This window comes from Pseudophryne corroboree, chromosome 3 (assembly GCF_028390025.1).
Source record: "Pseudophryne corroboree isolate aPseCor3 chromosome 3, aPseCor3.hap2, whole genome shotgun sequence".
Classification (NCBI taxonomy): domain Eukaryota; kingdom Metazoa; phylum Chordata; class Amphibia; order Anura; family Myobatrachidae; genus Pseudophryne; species Pseudophryne corroboree.
Genome location: NC_086446.1, coordinates 769,916,569 through 769,942,958, shown reverse-complemented (window position 1 = coordinate 769,942,958; position 26,390 = coordinate 769,916,569). Strand labels below are relative to the sequence as shown.

At 49.9% G+C, this 26,390-nt stretch overlaps 1 protein-coding gene across 7 annotated transcripts in view; it reads left to right on the top strand.

The window, feature by feature from the left end:
• Window positions 1-26,390, top strand: part of CLSTN3 (calsyntenin 3) — a 122,771-nt gene that overhangs the window by 14,666 nt on the left and 81,715 nt on the right. The window contains exon 1 of one of the 7 annotated variants that reach the window (XM_063962495.1): window positions 2,567-2,703. The exons of the other annotated variants lie outside the window; for them this stretch is intronic. Within the exon in view, the coding sequence (XP_063818565.1) occupies window positions 2,664-2,703 (40 nt within the window). The 5' untranslated portion in view covers window positions 2,567-2,663. Of the gene's footprint in view, window positions 1-2,566; window positions 2,704-26,390 lie in introns of those variants that run through there. 7 annotated transcript variants of the gene reach the window in all.

Below are 26,390 nucleotides of genomic sequence, written 5' to 3'. Positions count from 1 at the left end.
TCGCCCAGGGGCCTGAATCACAGTTAGGACCATGAACTAAAAAACAAAAACACAATTTGCTCCTGGAACAAACCAAGTTGCAATGCGAAGGGGATCAACTGCATTTAGGTTTTTTTTAGCATGCTGGGTAAATACTGGCTGCTGTTGCATGTAGTGAACAAATACTGGACAGGATGGTATCAGGATCTGGTCGCTTGGGATGCCGGTGGTCTGAATACCGACAGTGGCATCTCGATACGGAGAATCCTGACACCTGGTACGTAAGTATTTTAACCCTTCCCACACCCCCATAACACTAACCCTCCTTACCTGCAGCCTAACCCTAACACCCCCCCCCCTCCCCCCTCCACAGCCTGATTCTAACCCACCCTGGTGAAGCTTAACCCAAACCCTCCCTCCCCGCACCCTAACCCACCCTTCCCGCAGCCTTACCTTAACCCTCCCCACTTAGTGCCAAACCCTATCCCTCCCTCCCCACAGCCTAGCCCTAACCCTCCCCAGTGGTGCCTAACCATAACCATCCCTCGCCGCAGTCTAACCCTAACCCTCCCCAGTAGTGCCTAACCCTAACCATCCCTCGCCGCAGTCTAACCCTAACCCTCCCCAGTGGTGCCTAACCATAACCATCCCTCCCCGCAGCCTAACCCTAACCCTCCCCAACCATCCCTCCCGCAGCCTAACCCTAACCCTCCCCAGTGGTGCCTAACCCTAACCATCCCTCGCCGTAGTCTAACCCTAACCCTCCCCAGTGGTGCCTAACCCTAACCATCCCTCGCCGCAGTCTAACCCTAACCCTCCCCAGTGGTGCCTAACCATAACCATCCCTCCCCGCAGCCTAACCCTAACCCTCCCCAGTGGTGCCTAACCCTAACCCTCCCTCGCCGTAGTCTAACCCTAACCCTCCCCAGTGGTGCCTAACCCTAACCATCCCTCGCCGCAGTCTAACCCTAACCCTCCCCAGTGGTGCCTAACCATAACCATCCCTCCCCGCAGCCTAACCCTAACCCTCCCCAGTGGTGCCTAACCCTAACTCATCCCTCCCCGCAGCCTAGCCCTAACCCTCCCCAGTGGTGCCTAACCCTAACCATCCCTCGCCGCAGTCTAACCCTAACCCTCCCCAGTGGTGCCTAGCCCTAACCATCCCTCCCGCAGCCTAACCCTAACCCTCCCTAGTGGTGCCTAGCCCTTACCATCCCTCGCCGCAGTCTAACCCCAACCCTCCCCAGTGGTGCCTAACCCTAACCATCCCTCCCCACAGCCTAGCCCTAACTCTCCCCAGTGGTGCTTAGCCCTAACCGTCCCTCCCACAGCTTAACCCTATCCCTCCCCAGTGGTGCCTAACCCTAACCATCCCTCGCCGCAGTCTAACCCTAAAACCTCCCCCATCCCGCGCCTACCCCCCCCCCCACCCCCACCTCGCAGCCTAGCTCTAACCTCCCCTAACCCTGCCCCCCACTGTCTAACCCTAACCAGCCCCGGCATACTTACGTTCGGAATTCTGACACCGCATTGTGATCGATGGGGGGATCCCGGCGTCGGTGTTCTGACCAGTATACTAACCGGATTCAAACTGGGCAGCTTCATTTTTAGACTCAAATTTAGCATTAAGCCAGAGCACGCCTCTTCCCAACTATACGTTTCTCTGCACATTTCATATGTGCCCCCTTACAGTGCAACCTGGTTTTACCAAGGTGCAGATTGCTCCTTTATTTTCGTTCTTGCACCTCAGAGTGTCTCAGAGCCTCGGTGTATTACGCTTGCTTAGCAGGGACGTTCAGTCAGGGGAGGCAGTGCCTCCCCTGTCCCTAATCATTCAAGTTACAAAGAAGATACTTTATGACACAGGTTCTGTGTCATAAGTATCTGTTATTCTTTATATTATTTAGAGCATGTAAAAAAAAAAGTTTTAAACGTGTTCGGAGGCACCGTTCTCGGTGCCTTCTGCTGTCAATATAAAAGGGCCGGAAATGGGGGGCGGGGCCAAACACCGGGCAGTAGAAGCGGCAGTAGAAGCCCATTAAAAAAAAAGCCAGATAAGCGGCACCCATAGAAGTGCCTCTGTGACAGGGGCATGCTTTCAGCCCATATGAAAGCACGCCCCTGTCGCTAACACTGATGTGATTGGGCAGTGGGCAGGGCCGAACTGGCTGCCCGGCACCAAACCACCCCCCATTCCTGGGCTGGCTGATGCGAGCAACACGCCCCCTGCCCCCAATCTTATACCAGCAGCGGCCGATAATCCGGCGCCCCAAGCCCCCCCTTGCTGGAGTTTACAGCCGATTATATGCAGGGCTTCCCCCCACCGAGGGCCGCTTGCCGCCGCCGACTTTCTCAGACAGCGCCAGTGTACAGGGCCGCGGACTCTGGGGCGCTGCCAGTGCCCCAGAGTCCGCGGTAATGTGGCTACCTACTGTAGTTTTCGGGTTCCGGACAGGAGGGGGAGGAGGAGCCGAGTTCTCAGCTCCTCCCCCCAGAGTCAGTAATACAGCCTGTGTGGACTGGAATTGGCCAGCCGGAGGAAGGGGAGGGGCCTCTCTCTTAGCTCCTCCCCCATACTCCCTAATGCTGCCCGTTTGGGACTCCCCAGCTAGAGGGGGGAAAAGGGGTCAATACTTCTCCATGTCCCCTGACATGTCCATGTCCATGAGAGGGAATCAATTTCGATGTGCAGCAGCACCGTGATTGTCCACACCACAGTGGCAGGTAGGAAAAACAATATCCTGGAGTTGTAAAGGTGGCAAGTGCTGTTCAGCATCTCTTTGTCAGTCCATTGGCCCCCCACTCTCTCTCTCTATCTATCTCCCCCTCAGCTCCCACTCTCTCTTTCTATCTCCCCCTCAGCTCCCACTCTCTCTATCTATCTCCCCCTCAGCTCCCACTCTCTTTATCTATCTCCCCCTCAGCTCACACACTCTCTTTCTATCTATCTCCCCCTCAGCTCCCACTCTCTTTATCTATCTCCCCCTCAGCTCCCACTCTCTCTTTCTATCTATCTCCCCCTCAGCTCCCACTCTCTCTTTCTATCTATCTCCCCCTCAGCTCCCACTCTCTCTTTCTATCTATCTCCCCCTCAGCTCCCACTCTCTCTATCTATCTCGCCCTCAGCTCCCACTCTCTCTTTCTATCTATCTCCCCCTCAGCTCCCACTCTCTCTTTCTATCTCCCCCTCAGCTCCCACTCTCTCTTTCTATCTCCCCCTCAGCTCCCACTCTCTATTTCTATCTCCCCCTCAGCTCCCACTCTCTCTTTCTATCTATCTCCCCCTCAGCTCCCACTCTCTCTTTCTATCTATCTCCCCCTCAGCTCCCACTCTCTCTTTCTATCTATCTCCCCCTCAGCTCCCACTCTCTCTTTCTATCTATCTCCCCCTCAGCTCCCACTCTCTCTTTCTATCTATCTCCCCCTCAGCTCCCACTCTCTTTCTATCTATCTCCCCCTCAGCTCCCACTCTCTCTTTCTATCTCCCCCTCAGCTCCCACTCTCTCTTTCTATCCCCCCCTCAGCTCCCACTCTCTCTATCTATCTCGCCCTCAGCTCCCACTCTCTCTATCTATCTATCTCGCCCTCAGCTCCCACTCTCTCTTTCTATCTCCCCCTCAGCTCCCACTCTATCTATCTATCTCCCCCTCAGCTCCCACTCTCTCTATCTATCTCCCCCTCAGCTCCCACTCTCTCTTTCTATCTATCTCCCCCTCAGCTCCCACTCTCTCTATCTATCTCCCCCTCAGCTCCCATTCTCTCTATCTATCTCCCCCTCAGCTCCCACTCTCTCTTTCTATCTATCTCCCCCTCAGCTCCCACTCTCTCTATCTATCTCCCCCTCAGCTCCCACTCTCTCTATCTATCTCCCCCTCAGCTCCCACTTTCTCTTTCTATCTATCTCCCCCTCAGCTCCCACTCTCTCTATCTATCTCCCCCTCAGCTCCCACTCTCTCTTTCTATCTATCTCCCCCTCAGCTCCCACTCTCTCTATCTATCTCGCCCTCAGCTCCCACTCTCTCTTTCTATCTATCTCCCCCTCAGCTCCCACTCTCTCTTTCTATCTCCCCCTCAGCTCCCACTCTCTATTTCTATCTCCCCCTCAGCTCCCACTCTCTCTTTCTATCTATCTCCCCCTCAGCTCCCACTCTCTCTTTCTATCTCCCCCTCAGCTCCCACTCTCTCTTTCTATCTATCTCCCCCTCAGCTCCCACTCTCTCTTTCTATCTATCTCCCCCTCAGCTCCCACTCTCTATTTCTATCTCCCCCTCAGCTCCCACTCTCTCTTTCTATCTATCTCCCCCTCAGCTCCCACTCTCTTTCTATCTATCTCCCCCTCAGCTCCCACTCTCTCTTTCTATCTCCCCATCAGCTCCCACTCTCTCTTTCTATCCCCCCCTCAGCTCCCACTCTCTCTATCTATCTCGCCCTCAGCTCCCACTCTATCTATCTATCTCGCCCTCAGCTCCCACTCTCTCTTTCTATCTCCCCCTCAGCTCCCACTCTCTCTTTCTATCTATCTCCCCCTCAGCTCCCACTCTCTCTTTCTATCTATCTCCCCCTCAGCTCCCACTCTCTCTATCTATCTCCCCCTCAGCTCCCATTCTCTCTATCTATCTCCCCCTCAGCTCCCACTCTCTCTTTCTATCTATCTCCCCCTCAGCTCCCACTCTCTCTATCTATCTCCCCCTCAGCTCCCACTCTCTCTATCTATCTCCCCCTCAGCTCCCACTTTCTCTTTCTATCTATCTCCCCCTCAGCTCCCACTCTCTCTATCTATCTCCCCCTCAGCTCCCACTCTCTCTTTCTATCTATCTCCCCCTCAGCTCCCACTCTCTCTATCTATCTCGCCCTCAGCTCCCACTCTCTCTTTCTATCTATCTCCCCCTCAGCTCCCACTCTCTCTTTCTATCTCCCCCTCAGCTCCCACTCTCTATTTCTATCTCCCCCTCAGCTCCCACTCTCTCTTTCTATCTATCTCCCCCTCAGCTCCCACTCTCTCTTTCTATCTCCCCCTCAGCTCCCACTCTCTCTTTCTATCTATCTCCCCCTCAGCTCCCACTCTCTCTTTCTATCTATCTCCCCCTCAGCTCCCACTCTCTATTTCTATCTCCCCCTCAGCTCCCACTCTCTCTTTCTATCTATCTCCCCCTCAGCTCCCACTCTCTTTCTATCTATCTCCCCCTCAGCTCCCACTCTCTCTTTCTATCTCCCCCTCAGCTCCCACTCTCTCTTTCTATCCCCCCCTCAGCTCCCACTCTCTCTATCTATCTCGCCCTCAGCTCCCACTCTATCTATCTATCTCGCCCTCAGCTCCCACTCTCTCTTTCTATCTCCCCCTCAGCTCCCACTCTCTCTTTCTATCTATCTCCCCCTCAGCTCCCACTCTCTATTTCTATCTCCCCCTCAGCTCCCACTCTCTCTTTCTATCTATCTCCCCCTCAGCTCCCACTCTCTTTCTATCTATCTCCCCCTCAGCTCCCACTCTCTCTTTCTATCTCCCCCTCAGCTCCCACTCTCTCTTTCTATCCCCCCCTCAGCTCCCACTCTCTCTATCTATCTCGCCCTCAGCTCCCACTCTCTCTATCTATCTATCTCGCCCTCAGCTCCCACTCTCTCTTTCTATCTCCCCCTCAGCTCCCACTCTCTCTTTCTATCTCCCCCTCAGCTCCCACTATCTCTTTCTATCTATCTCCTCCTCAGCTCCCACTCTCTCTTTCTATCTATCTCCCCCTCAGCTCCCACTCTCTATTTCTATCTCCCCCTCAGCTCCCACTCTCTCTTTCTATCTATCTCCCCCTCAGCTCCCACTCTCTATTTCTATCTCCCCCTCAGCTCCCACTCTCTCTTTCTATCTATCTCCCCCTCAGCTCCCACTCTCTTTCTATCTATCTCCCCCTCAGCTCCCACTCTCTCTTTCTATCTCACCCTCAGCTCCCACTCTCTCTTTCTATCCCCCCCTCAGCTCCCACTCTCTCTATCTATCTCGCCCTCAGCTCCCACTCTCTCTTTCTATCTATCTCGCCCTCAGCTCCCACTCTCTCTTTCTATCTCCCCCTCAGCTCCCACTCTCTCTTTCTATCTCCCCCTCAGCTCCCACTATCTCTTTCTATCTATCCCCCCCTCAGCTCCCACTCTCTCTTTCTATCTCCCCCTCAGCTCCCACTCTCTCTTTCTATCTATCTCCTCCTCAGCTCCCACTCTTTCTATATATCTCCCCCTCAGCTCCCACTCTCTCTTTCTATCTATCTCCCCCTCAACTCCCACTCTCTCTTTCTATCTATCTCCCCCTCAGCTCCCACTCTCTCTTTCTATCTATCTCCCCCTCAGCTCCCACTCTCTCTTTCTGTCTATCTCCCCCTCAGCTCCCACTCTCTCCTTCTATATATCTCCCCTTCAGCTCTCACTCTCTCTGTCTATCTATCTCCCCCTCAGCTCCCACTCTCTCTTTCTATCTCCCCCTCAGCTCCCACTCTCTCTTTCTGTCTATCTCCTCCTCAGCTCCCACTCTCTCTTTCTATCTCCCCCTCAGCTCCCACTCTCTCTTTCTATCTTATCTATCTCCCCCTCAGCTCCCACTCTCTTCTTTCTATCTCCCCCTCAGCTCCCACTCTCTCTTTCTATCTCCCCCTCAGCTCCCACTCTCTCTTTCTATCTATCTCCCCTCAGCTCCCACTCTCTCTTTCTATCTCCCCCTCAGCTCCCACTATCTCTTTCAATCTATCTCCCCCTCAGCTCCCACTCTCTCTTTCTATCTATCTCCCCCTCAGCTCCCACTCTCTCTTTCTATCTCCCCCTCAGCTCCCACTCTCTCTTTCTATCTATCTCCCCCTCAGCTCCCACTCTCTCTTTCTATCTATCTCCCCCTCAGCTCCCACTCTCTCTTTCTATCTCCCCCTCAGCTCCCACTCTCTCTTTCTATCTATCTCCCCCTCAGCTCCCACTCTCTCTTTCTATCTATCTCCCCCTCAGCTCCCACTCTCTCTTTCTTTCTTTCTATCTATCTATCTATCTATCTATCTATCTATCTATCTATCTATCTATCTATCTATCTGGGATTCTATCTATCTATCTCTTTCTATCTATCTCCCCCTCAGCTCCCACTCTCTCTTTCTATCTCCCCCTCAGCTCCCACTCTCTCTTTCTATCTCCCCCTCAGCTCCTACTCTCTCTTTCTATCTATCTCCCCCTCAGCTCCCACTCTCTCTTTCTATCTATCTCCCCCTCAGCTCCCACTCTCTCTTTCTATCTCCCCCTCAGCTCCCACTCTCTCTTTCTATCTCCCCCTCAGCTCCCACTCTCTCTTTCTATCTCCCCCTCAGCTCCTACTCTCTCTTTCTATCTATCTCCCCCTCAGCTCCCACTCTCTCTTTCTATCTCCCCCTCAGCTCCCACTCTCTCTTTCTATCTCTCCCTCAGCTCCCACTCTCTCTTTCTATCTATCTCCCCCTTAGCTCCCACTCTCTCTTTCTATCTCCCCCTCAGCTCCCACTCTCTCTTTCTATCTATCTCCCCCTCAGCTCCCACTCTCTCTTTCTATCTCCCCCTCAGCTCCCACTCTCTCTTTCTATCTCCCCCTCAGCTCCCACTCTCTCTTGCCCCCTCCCCCCCCCCCGCCCTCTCTCTCTTCCTCGGCCCCCCCTATCTATCCACACCCTCTCTCTCTTTTTCTCTCTATTCTGCCCCCCTCCATCTCCCACATCCCTGTCTCTCCCTCTTGCCTTATTCCCCCATTTGTAACTGCTTGTAGTACCTTTTCCTTGCATTAACTAGTTCTGATTTGGGTGTAGTATGAGTTGCCGGCGGCCGGGGCCCTAGCGGGCAGCATACCGGTGCCGGGATCCCGACCGCCGGCTTACCGACAGCGGGACAAGCCCCTCTTTTCTCCCAAGAGGGAGGAAAGGTGTCGGTATGCCGGTTTGTCGGGATTCCGGCGCCGGTATACTGTGCGCCGGGATCCCAACAACCGGTATACTGAATACCACCCTTCTTATTTTTACTTACTGGCTTATTGCTATATTTGGTGGTCTCCCCCTATTCCTCCTCCCTCTCTTTTTCATCTCTCCAGTCACCCCCTATTCCTTCTCTCTCCCATCTCCCTCTGTTCCTCTCTCACTCCCATCTCCCCCCCCCCCATTTCTCCTCTCTCCTGTTTCCCTGCTACTTCTCCTCTTTACTGTATATGCCCCTATTCCTCCTCTCTCTCTCTGCAATCTCCTCTATTCCTTCTCTCTCTCTCTCTTGCTCCCATCTCCCTCTATTCCTTCTCTCTCTCTTCTCCCCCTATTCCTTCTCTCTATTCCTTCTTCCACTATTCCTCTCTCGCTGCCTGCCGTCTCTCCTATTCCTCCCCTCTCCCTCTATGTTGTCTCCCCTCTATTCCTCTTCTCTCTCTCCAGTCTCCCCCTATTCCTTCTCTCTCCCATCTCCCTTTATTCCTTCTCTTCTTTTTCTCGCTTCCTTCTCCCCTATTCCTTCTCCCCCTATTCCTTCTCTCTCTTCCTTCTCCCCCTATTCCTTGTCTCTCTTCCTTCTCCCCCTATTCCTCTCTCTCTTCCTTCTCCCCCTATTCCTTCTCTCTCTTCCTTCTCCCCCTATTCCTTGTCTCTCTTCCTTCTCCCCCTATTCCTTCTCTCTCTTCCTTCTCCCCCTATTCCTTCTCTCTCTTCCTTCTCCCCCTATTCCTTGTCTCTCTTCCTTCTCCCCCTATTCCTTGTCTCTCTTCCTTCTCCCCCTATTCCTTGTCTCTCTTCCTTCTCCCCCTATTCCTTGTCTCTCTTCCGTCTCCCCCTATTCCTCTCTCTCTTCCTTCTCCCCCTATTCCTCCTCTCTCTCCTGTCTCCCCCTGTTCCTCACATCTCCATACTTCTCCTCTCTTCCTTCTCCCCCTATTCCTCCTCTCTCTCCTGTCTCCCCCTGTTCCTCACATCTCCATACTTCTCCTCTCTCTTCCATCTCCCCATATTCCTACTCATTCTGTCCCATAAATGTATAAAAATTGACAATATATTAGCCTCCTGCTCATCACAAGTTTGATGAGCAGGCAGGCTGCGGGCATTGGCGGGGGCATTGCCAGTAGCGGGCATTGGATCAGCGGCTGTAGGAGTCATCAGCGGTACTCAAAGGACATTATGGCTGCAGTGCCTCACCAGCCACTGACCTCACCGCACGCCACTGTTGCTTAGTGTTGGTAGTAGTCAGTCATCTGATGGTTGACTGTAAGGAAACCTGTGTCTTTCTTCGTATGCTAAGGTCCCTGGCACTGTTTGTGAGTAAGTGTGCACGTGATACAGCCAGGGGTGGCCACAGTGCGGGGAGTCATGCAGAATGGTCATTTTTGAACCAGATTATGTGTTTTTTCCGCAAACTTTACCTCACAGCTCCGACTGCGGGGACTCGTGCACGGGGTAGTCCCTGTGGTTAATTGAATACCTCCCATAGCATACCTCAGACTATGACTGTAGCCAGAGGAGGGAACTGATCATATTGGGGGTAATTCTGATTTGATCGCAGCAGCAAGTTTGTTAGCAGTTGGGCAAAACCATGTGCACTGCAGGGGGGGGCAGATATAACATGTGCAGAGAGAGTTAGATTTGGGTGTGGTGTGTCCAATCTGCAATCTAATTTGCAGTGTAAAAATAAAGCAGCCAGTATTTACCCTGCACAGAAATAAAATAACCCACCCAAATCTAACTCTCTCTGCACATGTTGTATCTGCCTCCCCTGCAGTGCACATGGGCCCTCATTCCGAGTTGTTCGCTCGCAAGGCGATTTTAGCAGAGTTACACACGCTAAGCCGCCGCCTACTGGGAGTGAATCTTAGCTTCTTAAAATTGCGAACGATGTATTCGCAATATTGCGATTACAAACTACTTAGCAGTTTCAGAGTAGCTTCAGACTTACTCGGCATCTGCGATCAGTTCACTGCTTGTCGTTCCTGGTTTGACGTCATAAACACACCCAGCGTTCGCCCAGACACTCCTCCGTTTCTCCAGCCACTCCCGCGTTTTTTCCGGAAACGGTAGCGTTTTTATCCACACGCCCATAAAACGCTGTGTTTCCGCCCAGTAACACCCATTTCCTGTCAATCACACTACGATCGCCGGAGCGAAGAAAAAGCCGTGAGTAAAAAAACTATCTTCATAGCAAAATTACTTGGCGCAGTCGCAGTGCGAACATTGCGCATGCGTACTAAGCAGAAAAACGCTGCGATGCGAAGAAAATTACCGAGCGAACGACTCGGAATGAGGGCCCTGGTTTTGCCCAACTGCTAAAAAAATTCCTGCTGCGATCAACTTGGAATTACCCCCATTATACACTGCCATTTAACCCCACACTTACTCCTATAGCCATGGTCTGAAAGAGTTCACTATACCCCTGTTTCACCGATAGCTTCTAACCTGGGTCATTGCACATGAGCGCGCATAACCCGTGTTGCTGTGTGGTGTAAAAGGGTCCAGTTGGAAATTCCGGGTCAAGTGACTCGGTATTCCTACTTGGGTAGCTTGCAAGGTTGAACACGGGTTTAACCCGGCAAGCTGTGCTGTGTAAACGGGAAGCATTGACCCGGCTTCCTGTTCACAGTGTTTGTACGGGCGGCACTTGGAGATCATGTGGTCTCCAAGCGCCACCGCCGCAGCGTCACTGCTGACATCACCAACCCGGCAATATGCCGGGTTGGAAACTGCGGTGGGAAAGGGGCCAGAGGCGGGTCGTAGCCGGGAAGCACCTGCGTCAGGCTCCCAGGTGCGACCAGTTGGTATAAACGAGGTACTCTTAACTGCAGAAATACTGGACTGGTTTAAGCATTTCTTTAGCATGTATACTACAGATCATCTCCTTTTCAAAACCTCTCTGGAGGGCATACGAGTATGGCTGACAGTCCCACTTACAAACTCTCAGCTGGAACGCATTTGTGGCTTCTCAGTTTTGCTTACTGTGCAGGAAGACTGGAGCACATTATTATAAGGTTTATAATTTCTTATCGCCGCTTGTCGCAGCACTAACAATTAAATGAGCAATCGCCTGGATGTATTAAAAACCATATCAGGGTCAGGGCCCATCCCTTCAGTGTATTAGAAGTGAAGTGATCAGTAATGAGATTCTCATTTGGGAACCGGGTGCACTGTGCGGTCCTCTATCCACGCATGTGTGAGTGTATACCTCCTAACCGTCCCGATTTCAGCCGGACTGTACACTTTATCAGGCACTGTCCCGCTGTCCCACCCACGGGCCGCAGGTCCTGCGGGTGGGGGGCTGGGAGACACTTATCACACCGCTGCCAATGCAGACCAGCGGTGAATGAACACCGTGCGATTTCGCGTGGCATCCACTCAGTGCTGGGATGAGGCTGGGGCTAACCTAGCCATTGCCAGAGTGCTGGGCTGCCCAACAGCGTGACACGCAAAGGGGACTAAAACGGTATCCATCAGGGGGCGTGACCTAACCGACACAAGGCTATGCCCCTTTCTGTGAGGCCCCGCCCCTTTCTGGACAGGCGCCTGATTATAGCATCTGAAAAGCTGGGAGGTATGCAAGTGGGTTCCTTTCGCAAAAAGCAGCCTATTGGCTACAATGGCTTATGCCATCTGGAGGTCAAGCTCTAGAATGCTTCATATGGAAGATTTGTCAAATAAGCAAATAGGTTTTGTGATCAAAAATGGGAGATAGCTGCAAATATCATCCCCCGTAGATGCTTACAGGGGTTGCTTAATGCTTTCGGGGGGCGGGACGAGAGGGGAAGAGGATTGTGGGGGTATTATAGTATAAAAGCAGACTGAGCACAGAGGGTGAATTCAAATCCTCCCTGAAAATGAACCACATCATGTGGTTACCATGGTAATTACAGGACACTGGGTCAATCATACAGGATTATCAATCAGTAATAGCAGCCTGAAGAAGCAAAGCAAGTACAGAGCTTCTTATAACCTGCCATGTTGATTTATGTAAAAAAAAAAAAGCAAGACACTTAATAATTTTCATGGGATTGATCACTTTAATGAAGTCGCAGCATTGGTTTTTCTAATTTCGGGCACAGACACGATCGGAGGCACCGGGTTTTAGGACACATAGCTTAGTAAATAAACCCTTTGGTCTTATGCTCAGCAGTCTCTCTAGGGCCGGGTACACATCAGAACGGCAGACATATTGTTCCGCCTGCATGATGCAGTGGTGCGATGGCACAATTTACCATGCAGCATGGTATCATACGTGATAACTTCTGGTTGGCCATGCAGCACGGTCAACCAGTAGATACCATGTACGACCTGTGGGAGCGTGCAATCTGACGTACACACTGTACGATCCGGCGCTATGTCGTTTCGACTTGGCCGAAAACGACATATCATGCCGAGATCGTTCAGGTGTGTACCCGGCCTAACACACCTGGACTTCCTAAGCTCCGCCCCTAACAACCTCTGTGTTTTCCTGCCTTGTGCTTGCAGTGCTGCCTGCACGGTATCCACAGGGTCCTAAAGACCGGCCATTACACCTGCAGATTCTGGGGTATCACACACACCCTATGTACGAACGCCCAGTTACACCCACTCAGCAACAAGAAGAGATGAGGCTGAGAAGCGCCAATTCGCCCATAATAACGCAGAGAAGCGGATGCTTGGCTATAGAACTTGCGCAGTGCGAAAAAGTCACAATGTCCCTTTCACAAAGCGGACTTCCATGCAGCTGTCAATCAGCCTCTCTGTGTTCAAATTACATTTATATTTTCAGACACTGAGGGGGAGATGTCTCAAACCTGGATAAAGTGGAGAAGTTGCCCATAGCAACTAACCAGCTTCTGTCGTTTTATTTTATAGCCTGTGCTATATAATTGATAGCTATAAGTGTATTGGTTGCTATGGGTAACTTCTCCCCTTGAAGGAGTTAAAATGCCTGTTGAAAAAACAGCCAGCGAGGCAGCCAGCAGGTGCGTGTAATCATATGCATAGCGTATAGACAGAAGGTAAACAGACATGTTTGCTTGGGCTGCAGACACATAGATGCATGCACACATCCTGTCAGAACCCCCGGATAAGAATTAACATAAAAAACATCTTGAAACCCATACAGTCTCCCTCTGGTACATGGATGAGGCAGGCACGGAGGTGGATGGATATATGGTCGCTGGAAAGTGCTGCATAATAACAAGTTGCTATAGAAATAATTGTTAATCAATAATGACGCTGACGAGAACTAGTTACAATGAGCCGCCCCCATATTGAACTGCTCTGCTGTACGAGTTGTGAATGTGTTTTAGAGGACGTTCTAGTCAAAACCCCCATTCTATCAGTAACCCCTCCACCCCAATCTTGTAAATATGCCCCCGGCCCCTTGCTGCTAACAGTAGATGGACCCACGGGCATAACTAATTGGAGGTGTTGGGAGTATGTGGAAGTGGCTGGTGCACCTGCTGCAGCAAAGTACCATATTGTAGCAACGATTTTATACAGGGCAAGTGAAGTAGTCACCCAATCAGTTTCTAGCTATCATTTATCAAGTACATTCTGGGAAATGCAATCCCAGTGTAAACAGAGAGGTAAGAGGGCCCTACTCGCAGGCTTACCGTCTATTTTGTCACATTTGTCTAACATTTGTCAGGAGTGGCCAGCCCTGCCTGTCTCCATGAGCACCAAGCTTCCTGGGTGGGTGTTCTTTTAAGTTCTCTTTTTGGGTGCCATTTTGTAGCCATGTACTGTGTGTTGTGGTTGAGTGTGCTCCTTGACACTTACCTGCTACAGTTACACACAAAATGTGTCAGTAAGTCAGCGCTCTAGAGGGCAGGCTGCTATAGTAGTTACACTCAATGTGTCAGTAAGCCAGTGCTATACAGGGTAGGCTGCTATAGTAGTTACACACAATGTGTCAGTAAGCCAGGACTATACAGGGTAGGCTGCTATAGTAGTTACACACAATGTGTCAGTAAGCCAGCGCTATACAGGGTAGGCTGCTATAGTAGTTACACACAATGTGTCAGTAAGCCAGTGCTATACAGGGTAGGCTGCTATAGTAGTTACACACAATGTGTCAGTAAGCCAGTGCTATACAGGGTAGGCTGCTATAGAAGTTACACACAATGTGTCAGTAAGCCAGTGCTATACAGGGTAGGCTGCTATAGGAGTTACACACAATGTGTCAGTAAGCCAGCGCTCTAGAGGGCAGGCTGCTATAGTAGTTACACTCAATGTGTCAGTAAGCCAGTGCTATACAGGGTAGGCTACTATAGTAGTTACACACAATGTGTCAGTAAGCCAGTGCTATACAGGGTAGGCTGCTATAGGAGTTACACACAATGTGTCAGTAAGCCAGCGCTCTAGAGGACAGGCTGCTATAGTAGTTACATTCAATGTGTCCGTAAGCCAGTGCTATACAGGGAAGGCTACTATAGTAGTTACACACAATGTGTCAGTAAGCCAGTGCTATACAGGGTAGGCTGCTATAGGAGTTACACACAATGTGTCAGTAAGCCAGTGCTATACAGGGTAGGCTGCTATAATAGTTACACACAATGTGTCAGTAAGCCAGTGCTATACAGGGTAGGCTGCTATAGTAGTTACACACAATGTGTCAGTAAGCCAGTGCTATACAGGGTAGGCTGCTATAGTAGTTACACACAATGTGTCAGTAAGCCAGTGCTATACAGGGTAGGCTGCTATAGAAGTTACACACAATGTGTCAGTAAGCCAGCGCTCTAGAGGGCAGGCTGCTATAGTAGTTACACTCAATGTGTCAGTAGGCCAGTGCTATACAGGGTAGGCTACTATAGTAGTTACACACAATGTGTCAGTAAGCCAGTGCTATACAGGGTAGGCTGCTATAGGAGTTACACACAATGTGTCAGTAAGCCAGCGCTCTAGAGGGCAGGCTGCTATAGTAGTTACACACAATGTGTCAGTAAGCCAGCGCTCTAGAGGGCAGGCTGCTATAGTAGTTACACTCAATGTGTCAGTAGGCCAGTGCTATACAGGGTAGGCTACTATAGTAGTTACACACAATGTGTCAGTAAGCCAGTGCTATACAGGGTAGGCTGCTATAGGAGTTACACACAATGTGTCAGTAAGCCAGCGCTCTAGAGGGCAGGCTGCTATAGTAGTTACACACAATGTGTCAGTAAGCCAGTGCTATACAGGGTAGGCTGCTATAGTAGGAACACACAATGTGTCAGTAAGCCATTGCTATACAGGGTAGGCTGCTATAGGAGTTACACACAATGTGTCAGTAAGCCAGTGCTATACAGGGTAGGCTGCTATAGTAGTTACACACAATGTGTCAGTAAGCCAGTGCTATACAGGGTAGGCTGCTATAGGAGTTACACACAATGTGTCAGTAAGCCAGCGCTCTAGAGGGCAGGCTGCTGTAGTAGTTACACTCAATGTGTCAGTAAGCCAGTGCTATACAGGGTAGGCAGCTATAGTAGTTACACACAATGTGTCAGTAAGCCAGTGCTATACAGGGTAGGCTGCTATAGTAGCTACACAGTGTCAGTAAGCCAGTGCTATATAGGGTAGGCTGGTATAATAGTGGGTGTTCTTTTAAGTTCTCTTTTTGGGTGCCATTTTGTAGCCATGTACTGTGTGTTGTGGTTGAGTGTGCTCCTTGACACTTACCTGCTACAGTTACACACAAAATGTGTCAGTAAGTCAGCGCTCTAGAGGGCAGGCTGCTATAGTAGTTACACTCAATGTGTCAGTAAGCCAGTGCTATACAGGGTAGGCTGCTATAGTAGTTACACACAATGTGTCAGTAAGCCAGGACTATACAGGGTAGGCTGCTATAGTAGTTACACACAATGTGTCAGTAAGCCAGCGCTATACAGGGGAGGCTGCTATAGTAGTTACACACAATGTGTCAGTAAGCCAGTGCTATACAGGGTAGGCTGCTATAGTAGTTACACACAATGTGTCAGTAAGCCAGTGCTATACAGGGTAGGCTGCTATAGAAGTTACACACAATGTGTCAGTAAGCCAGTGCTATACAGGGTAGGCTGCTATAGGAGTTACACACAATGTGTCAGTAAGCCAGCGCTCTAGAGGGCAGGCTGCTATAGTAGTTACACTCAATGTGTCAGTAAGCCAGTGCTATACAGGGTAGGCTACTATAGTAGTTACACACAATGTATCAGTAAGCCAGTGCTATACAGGGTAGGCTGCTATAGGAGTTACACACAATGTGTCAGTAAGCCAGCGCTCTAGAGGACAGGCTGCTATAGTAGTTACATTCAATGTGTCCGTAAGCCAGTGCTATACAGGGAAGGCTACTATAGTAGTTACACACAATGTGTCAGTAAGCCAGTGCTATACAGGGTAGGCTGCTATAGGAGTTACACACAATGTGTCAGTAAGCCAGCGCTCTAGAGGGCAGGCTGCTATAGTAGTTACACTCAATGTGTCAGTAAGCCAGTGCTATACAGGGTAGGCTGCTATAGTAGTTACACACAATGTGTCAGTAAGCCAGTGCTATACAGGGTAGGCTGCTATAATAGTTACACACAATGTGTCAGTAAGCCAGTGCTATACAGGGTAGGCTGCTATAGTAGTTACACACAATGTGTCAGTAAGCCAGTGCTATACAGGGTAGGCTGCTATAGTAGTTACACACAATGTGTCAGTAAGCCAGCGCTCTAGAGGGCAGGCAGCTATAGTAGTTACACTCAATGTGTCAGTAGGCCAGTGCTATACAGGGTAGGCTACTATAGTAGTTACACACAATGTGTCAGTAAGCCAGTGCTATACAGGGTAGGCTGCTATAGGAGTTACACACAATGTGTCAGTAAGCCAGCGCTCTAGAGGGCAGGCTGCTATAGTAGTTACACTCAATGTGTCAGTAAGCCAGTGCTATACAGGGTAGGCTGCTATAGTAGTTACACACAATGTGTCAGTAAGCCAGTGCTATACAGGATAGGCTGCTATAGTAGCTACACATAATGTGTCAGTAAGCCAGTGCTATACAGGGTAGGCTGCTATAATAGTTATACACAATGTGTCAGTAAGCCAGCGCTCTAGAGGGCAGGCTGCTATAGTAGTTACACACAATGTGTCAGTAAGCCAGTGCTATACAGGGTAGGCTGCTATAGTAGGAACACACAATGTGTCAGTAAGCCATTGCTATACAGGGTAGGCTGCTATAGGAGTTACACACAATGTGTCAGTAAGCCAGTGCTATACAGGGTAGGCTGCTATAGTAGTTACACACAATGTGTCAGTAAGCCAGTGCTATACAGGGTAGGCTGCTATAGGAGTTACACACAATGTGTCAGTAAGCCAGCGCTCTAGAGGGCAGGCTGCTATAGTAGTTACACTCAATGTGTCAGTAAGCCAGTGCTATACAGGGTAGGCTGCTATAGTAGTTACACACAATGTGTCAGTAAGCCAGTGCTATACAGGGTAGGCTGCTATAGTAGTTACACACAATGTGTCAGTAAGCCAGTGCTATACAGGGTAGGCTGCTATAGGAGTTACACACAATGTGTCAGTAAGCCAGCGCTCTAGAGGGCAGGCTGCTATAGTAGTTACACTCAATGTGTCAGTAAGCCAGTGCTATACAGGGTAGGCTGCTATAGTAGTTACACACAATGTGTCAGTAAGCCAGTGCTATACAGGGTAGGCTGCTATAGTAGTTACACACAATGTGTCAGTAAGCCAGTGCTATACAGGGTAGGCTGCTATAGTAGTTACACACAATGTGTCAGTAAGCCAGTGCTATACAGGGTAGGCTGCTATAGGAGTTACACACAATGTGTCAGTAAGCCAGCGCTCTAGAGGGCAGGCTGCTATAGTAGTTACACTCAATGTGTCAGTAAGCCAGTGCTATACAGGGTAGGCTGCTATAGTAGTTACACACAATGTGTCAGTAAGCCAGTGCTATACAGGATAGGCTGCTATAGTAGCTACACATAATGTGTCAGTAAGCCAGTGCTATACAGGGTAGGCTGCTATAATAGTTATACACAATGTGTCAGTAAGCCAGCGCTCTAGAGGGCAGGCTGCTATAGTAGTTACACACAATGTGTCAGTAAGCCAGTGCTATACAGGGTAGGCTGCTATAGTAGGAACACACAATGTGTCAGTAAGCCATTGCTATACAGGGTAGGCTGCTATAGGAGTTACACACAATGTGTCAGTAAGCCAGTGCTGTACAGGGTAGGCTGCTATAGTAGTTACACACAATGTGTCAGTAAGCCAGTGCTATACAGGGTAGGCTGCTATAGGAGTTACACACAATGTGTCAGTAAGCCAGCGCTCTAGAGGGCAGGCTGCTGTAGTAGTTACACTCAATGTGTCAGTAAGCCAGTGCTATACAGGGTAGGCTGCTATAGTAGTTACACACAATGTGTCAGTAAGCCAGTGCTATACAGGGTAGGCTGCTATAGTAGCTACACAGTGTCAGTAAGCCAGTGCTATATAGGGTAGGCTGCTATAATAGTTACACACAATATGTCAGTAAGCCAGCGCTCTAGAGGGCAGGCTTCTATAGTAGTTACACACAATGTGTCAGTAAGCCAGTGCTATACAGGGTAGGCTGCTATAGTAGGAACACACAATGTGTCAGTAAGCCATTGCTATACAGGGTAGGCTGCTATAGGAGTTACACACAATGTGTCAGTAAGCCAGTGCTATACAGGGTAGGCTGCTATAGTAGTTACACACAATGTGTCAGTAAGCCAGTGCTATACAGGGTAGGCTGCTATAGGAATTACACACAATGTGTCAGTAGGCCAGTGCTATACAGGGTAGGCTGCTATAGTTACACACAGTGTGTCAGTAAGCCAGTGTTATACAGGGTAGGCTGCTATAGTAGTTACACACAATGTGTCAGTAGGCCAGTGTTATACAGGTTGGCTTCTATAATAGTTACACACAATGTGTCAGTAAGCCAGTGCTATACAGGGTAGGCTGCTATAGTAGTTACACACAATGTGTCAGTAAGCCAGTGCTATACAGGGTAGGCTGCTATAGTAGTTACACACAATGTGTCAGTAAGCCAGTGCTATACAGGGTAGGCTGCTATAGTAGTTACACACAATGTGTCAGTAAGCCAGTGCTATACAGGGTAGGCTGCTATAGTAGTTACACACAATGTGTCAGTAAGCCAGTGCTATACAGGGTAGGCTGCTATAGTAGTTACACACAATGTGTCAGTAAGCCAGTGCTATACAGGGTAGGCTGCTATAGTAGTTACACACAATGTGTCAGTAAGCCAGTGTTATACAGGGTAGGCTGCTATAGTAGTTACACACAATGTGTCAGTAAGCCAGTGCTATACAGGGTAGGCTGCTATAGTAGTTACACACAATGTGTCAGTAAGCCAGTGTTATACAGGGTAGGCTGCTATAGTAGTTACACACAATGTGTCAGTAGGCCAGTGCTATACAGGCTAGGCTGCTATAGTAGTTACACACAATGTGTCAGTAGGCCAGTGCTATACAGGGTAGGCTGCTATAGTTACACACAGTGTGTCAGTAAGCCAGTGCTATACAGGGTAGGCTGCTATAGTAGTTACACACAATGTGTCAGTAAGCCAGTGCTATACATGGTAGGCTGCTATAGTTACACACAGTGTGTCAGTAAGCCAGTGCTATACAGGGTAGGCTGCTATAGTAGTTACACACAATGTGTCAGTAAGCCAGTGCTATACAGGGTAGGCTGCTATAATAGTTACACACAATGTGTCAGTAGGCCAGTGCTATACAGGGTAGGCTGCTATAGTAGTTACACACAATGTGTCAGTAAGCCAGTGCTATACAGGGTAGGCTGCTATAATAGTTACACACAATGTGTCAGTAGGCCAGTGCTATACAGGGTAGGCTGCTATAGTAGTTACACACAATGTGTCAGTAGGCCAGTGTTATACAGGTTGGCTTCTATAATAGTTACACACAATGTGTCAGTAAGCCAGTGCTATACAGGGTAGGCTGCTATAGTAGTTACACACAATGTGTCAGTAAGCCAGTGCTATACAGGGTAGGCTGCTATAGTAGTTACACACAATGTGTCAGTAAGCCAGTGTTATACAGGTTGGCTTCTATAATAGTTACACACAATGTGTCAGTAAGCCAGTGCTATACAGGGTAGGCTGCTATAGTAGTTACACACAATGTGTCAGTAAGCCAGTGCTATACCGGGTAGGCTGCTATAGGAATTACACACAATGTGTCAGTAGGCCAGTGCTATACAGGGTAGGCTGCTATAGTTACACACAGTGTGTCAGTAAGCCAGTGCTATACAGGGTAGGCTGCTATAGTAGTTACACACAATGTGTCAGTAGGCCAGTGCTATACAGGGTAGGCTGCTATAATAGTTACACACAATGTGTCAGTAAGCCAGTGCTATACAGGGTAGGCTGCTATAGTAGTTACACACAATGTGTCAGTAGGCCAGTGCTATACAGGCTAGGCTGCTATAGTAGTTACACACAATGTGTCAGTAAGCCAGTGCTATACAGGGTAGGCTGCTATAGTAGTTACACACAATGTGTCAGTAAGCCAGTGCTATACAGGGTAGGCTGCTATAGTTACACACAGTGTGTCAGTAGGCCAGTGCTATACAGGGTAGGCTACTATAGTAGTTACACACAATGTGTCAGTAAGCCAGTGCTATACAGGGTAGGCTGCTATAGTAGTTACACACAATGTGTCAGTAAGCCAGTGCTATACAGGGTAGGCTGCTATAGTAGTTACACACAATGTGTCAGTAAGCCAGTGCTATACAGGGTAGGCTGCTATAGTAGTTACACACAATGTGTCAGTAAGCCAGTGCTATACAGGGTAGGCTGCTATAGGAGTTACACACAATGTGTCAGTAAGCCAGTGCTATACAGGGTAGGCTGCTATAGTAGTTACACACAATGTGTCAGTAAGCCAGTGCTATACAGGCTAGGCTGCTATAGTAGTTACACACAATGTGTCAGTAAGCCAGTGCTATACATGGTAGGCTGCTATAGTAGTTACACACAATGTGTCAGTAGGCCAGTGCTATACAGGGTAGGCTGCTATAGTAGTTACACACAATGTGTCAGTAAGCCAGTGCTATACAGGCTAGGCTGCTATAGTAGTTACACACAATGTGTCAGTAAGCCAGTGCTATACAGGCTAGGCTGCTATAGTAGTTACACACAATGTGTCAGTAGGCCAGTGCTATACAGGCTAGGCTGCTATAGTTACACACAGTGTGTGCTGGGCTGGGGAGAGCGGCTGCTGCAGCGGCAATCAGTTCTCTCTCTTATGTCTGGCTTTCTGCGTTGGGAAAGGGGGAGGGGGCAGCGGGACCCGGGCCTTTGCCTCTGACTGGGTAATGACAACTTATACCCCTTTTCCACTAGCTCTTAGAAACATGGGTAAATGTGCGGGGGCGCGCATTTACCTGTGTTTTGCCCTAGTGGAAAAGGGTTTCCCGGCAAATTCCCGGATCAAGTGATCCGGGAATCCTACCCGGGTAGCTAGCCGGGTTGAACGCATGTTCAACCCGGCTAGCTGTCTAGTGTGAATGGGAGCCGCGTCGAGGCGACACAGCTCCCGTTCACAGTGTAATATGCCGGGTTGGTGAGCGCTGTTCAAAAGGGGCTGTAGCACGGGTCGCAGCCGTGTCAGGCGACACGGCTGCGACCCGTGCTTTAGTGGAAAAGGGGTATTAAGCAGCAGTATCACAAGGAATTCCACACACCCCACACTCAGCATTAGTGAGGGAAGGCAAACAAGATTCCTGGCACATGCAGGTGTAATAAGTATGAACATGAAGGAGCTATTCACTAAGGCTTCTTAGCAGAATTTGCAATCCTTTGTCTCGCATGCTGGGGATCGCCCATCGCAGGGCAAGGCCACCCAGCATGCTAACCGCCGACCCCCATCTGTGACCTGCACTAACTGTGATTGCACCGCAATTAGTGCACGGTCGCAGAAATTAGGGAAGCCTCATGCCGGCGCAGTCTGGCTGTGACGGCAGCAGGCCCGCCGCCATCTTTTTGATCGGATTGGCTGCATGTGACATCACGCACCCGCCCCGATAACGCCGCATCTATGCCCCCGCTCGGAAGCCGCCGCCCCTGCAACGCTCCATCTTGGAAACGGTAAATGCGGCGCAGGATGGGCCCTGCGTATGCGCTCGCATTGTCATTGTAAATATTGCGGTTGGATCGCGAATTGCCTGGATGAGGTCCGAAAATCACATATGGGTCCCTTAAAGGAACCTTACTGTGTCTCTACAGGCTGGGCCTTGTAACAGTAACAATGAAGCCTCGCTGAGGACACATGGTGGTTCTTACCAGATGCCATAAGGTAGCCAAATTCCTTTGAGCCATTGTTCGAGAAACCCAGGACTGGATTTGTGGTGAAAGCAATTTCCAAGCTCTCCAATTCCCAGGGAACCCCACAAGCCTTTCTATTCTGCAAGTGGCCTTGCCATTTTTAAAAATGTCCGTAGCATACTCGCAGTTCCTCTACTGGGTTCCTGACTATCAGTACCAGCCTGGGGATCCAGTAACCATGCCGTGACACTTTCCGACGGAAAATAGGAAGCCAGTCCCTGATGTCATGTGGGGGGGGGGGTCCTTGGATGAAGAGATATATGCGCATTACAGGGGAGAACTGTATCAGAAAGATGGAACACTTGCAGGGGCGTAGGGACAGAAATTTTCATGGGCGGCAAAAGGCCAAGGTCTACTATAGGGCCTGGAGCCCCTGTTTCTTGCGATTGGTATCTCGCTTTATGACAGTTGGACCAGTGACTGCAGATATACAAAGACTCCCAATCCTATGTTCATTTACGTCAGTGTTTCAGGGGTTGGCCAACCCCAGTTTCATTGTATACATTATTAAATAAATATTATTATTAATACTGATAGTATAATAGCCAGAGCCGGATTTAGGGCTCAGGGCTCCCCTAGGCACAATGATATTGCCCCTTCCCCCAAGCACAATGAACATCCAAACTCACCAGCTGTACCTTTGCTCGGGTGCTCGGTCCCTCTACAGCCATTCCTCCCGACCCGCCAGTCCGTCCACCCTCCATCCTCTGATGCGGCGGAGGAAGGGTAGGATGCTGTGCTGCACAGCTGCTCTGATGTGGGGGGCGGGGACTGCTGTATACTCATTGCACCAGGTAGAGCCTCTTATGCACATTGCGCCAGGTAGAGCTTCTTATACACATTGCGCCAAGTCGAGCCCGTGATACACCTTGTGCCAGGTCAAGCCTGTTATACACATTGCGGCAGTTTGAGCCTGTTATACACGTTGCACCAGGTAGCCCCTTATAGCATTGCACCAGTAGAGAAAGAGAGAGTGTGTGTGTCTCTCTGTGTCTAACCTCCATCCTGTCCCTCGACTCTGCGGAGGGGGGTGTGTTGCAGCCCGCAGGAAGCGGACGGACGGGCAAGAGGGCTTCGGCCAAGGCTGGCGGGGGTAGGGGATGCGGGAAGCAGCCAAACAGGGGTGGGAGGCGGCCACAGTGGGAGATGAACAGTTACGGTCAGCAGGCGGCCACTGATGACGCTGGTGGGGTGACTGCCTGCCCTACTAGCTACTCCACAAGGAGGGGGGAGGGGGCTGCTGTGCTGCTCCTCTGGTCGGGGGGGGGGGGGGGGGAATGCTGTGCCGCCCCCAGCGGGTGCCTAGTGGGAAATCCGGCACTGATAATAGCCGTTAGAAAGATATGTACTGTAATTGTTCATCTTAAAAATTTTTATTTTTCATTGTCATCAACCAAGAGTTTATTCACATTTTGCTGACAGCCTAATCTGACTTGATTGGGAGTTTTTTTTAATCTATAGTCACTGCTTTGCCGGTTATAGTATGTGCTATAAATCTAAATTAGCTTTATCTCATGTTTGTTACTGGACGCACTGCACAAAGGGCCTAATTCCAGATTGATTGCAAAAGCAAACTCTTCCTCTTATGGGCAAAGCCATGTGCGTTGCAGGTGGGGCAGGTGTAACATGTGCAGAGAGAGTTAGATTTGGGTGGGGTGTGTTCAAACTGAAATCTAAATTGCAGTGTAAAAATAAAGCATCCAGTAATTACCCTGCACAGAAACAATATAACCCACCCAAATCTAACTCTCTCTGCACATGTTACATCTGCCCCACCTGCAGTGCACATGATTTTGCCCATTAGAGGAAGTGTATGTGTGTGTGTGTGTGTGCGTGCGCGGGGGGGGGGGGGGGGGGGTGTTATCCTATTAGCACCGATCTGTATTCAGCTGATAAAAACAGCCTGATAGCTCGATGTATGACCGATGGTCATTATCACGGTATCCAATTAGAGGCTGTTTTCATTGGGCAAAAATGGACCCGCGATCGCACGATGACATGTGGAAACTGGGATAAGATCTCCTATCTTGTGTGTTATGGTGGCTCCGGCGTCTGCTTTTCGGGGATTATGCTTGGCGTGCCTCATAATACTCAATAAGTGCCGGTATCGGGAGATAGGGACGCAGGCATCAGGGGTAATTGACCCATGACCATAGGTAATTGGATACCCCCCTTAGGGGTAATTTACTAAGTAAAAGAGGTGATTGTGATCATCTTCTAGGATGCAACAGAGAAATCTTATTGGTTGCTGTGGGCAACAACACCTCTTTTCACTTTTAGAAGCTTTAATAAATTTACCCCCTACAGTTTTTAAAATACACAAATCAATCTGTATACTAAGACAATCTATATTTTTAGAAAAGTTTCACAAGTTTAGAACAGATGCCATGACTTCAGAAAGTAGCGTTTGCCAAAAATAAGTTTCCTCTCTTCATTTCTGGTTATAGTGGGAAGTGCGGCTTCCCGGCCTCGCTCGCGTGTGTCTGCTTACTGCAAATTGTGACAGCTATATGAGCGGGGCGTCTAAGAAAGAGAAAAAAGTGTTAGCAAGAAGAAAATGTACGCATAGCAAACACGAAGATAACTTCATTTCTGGTAAACGGAAACAGTTCATCCCCATTCGCTGTTGTGTAGAAGTTCATGGGGGATCAAAATACAGTCTTTGCCCATCCAACAGCAATCATAGGCGGGGTCAACTGCTAACACTGCCCCCACCCCCCAAGTTCTTACTTCACGGAACACTTGTACAATTCCGCACAAAGAGGCGCATTCCTCTAATCCAGGGCGGCCAGACTTTTGGAAACGGTGATCTACTGTGAAAGCTAAAAAGCTTTTGTGATCTACCTAGGAGGAATAATAGCGCGCGCCGCAGGCACGCGCGCAAAAAAAGGGGCATGGCATAACAAAAAGTGGGCGTGGTATAACTAAAAGTGGGCGTGGCATAACTTTAAAAAAAAGGGACGTAGCCTTGCTGCACAGAGTGTAATGACTGCCTCACACGAAATAACACATTGGCCCCCACAGGTAAAAACCTCAAACACATATGCCCCCACAGTGCCAGATACACATGCCCCCACAGTGCCATATGCCCACAGTGCCAGATATGCCCCCACAGTGCCAGATACAGATATGCTCCACAGTGCCATGTGCCCACAGTGCCAGATATGCCCCCACAGTGCCAGATACACATGCCCCCACAGTGCCATGTGCCCACAGTGCCAGATATGCCCCCACAGTGCCAGATATGCCCCCACAGTGCCAGATATGCCCCCACAGTGCCAGATTACAGATATGCCCCCCACAGTGCCAGTTATGCCCCCACAGTGCCAGATATGCCCCCACAGTGCCATGTGCCCACAGTGCCAGATATGCCCCCACAGCGCCAGATTACAGATATGCCCCCACAGTGCCAGATATGCCCCCACAGTGCCATGTGCCCACAGTGCCAGATATGCCCCCACAGTGCCAGATTACAGATATGCCCCCACAGTGCCAGATATGCCCCCACAGTGCCAGATATGCCCCCACAGTGCCATGTGCCCGCAGAGCCAGATATGCCCCCAGTGCCACATATGACCCCACAGTGCCAGATATGCCCCACATTGCCAGATATGCCCCCACTGAGCCATGTGCCCACAATGCCAGATATGCCCCCATAGAAGAGCTCACCGTTGCTGCGTGGAGAGCGCAGCGCGCGCTTCTCCTGTCTGCCGCCCTGCTTCTCAGTCTAATCTCCGGCGGTGACGGCAGCGTGTATAGCTCAAATCAGGCGCCGGTCCGCGAGCTCTCATTGGCTAACGAACCGGCACCTGATTTGAGCTATACACTCGGCCGTCACTGCTGGAGACCAGACTGAGGAGGCAGAGCGGCAGGCAGGAGAGGCGCGGCTTCGGGTGGCTGGGCGGCGGATCGCGATCGACTGGTCGCATGTCCGCGATCGACCAGTCGATCGCGATCGACTGTTTGGCCACCCCTGCTCTAATCCATATACAGACTGCTACAAGTATTGTACAGTACCCACCACTTACACACAGTGGAGGAGAACAATTCATGGGCTGATCCAATACTCATAAGACAATTAATTAACTTACCATTAATTAATGAGGTACCAGTGATTGCTG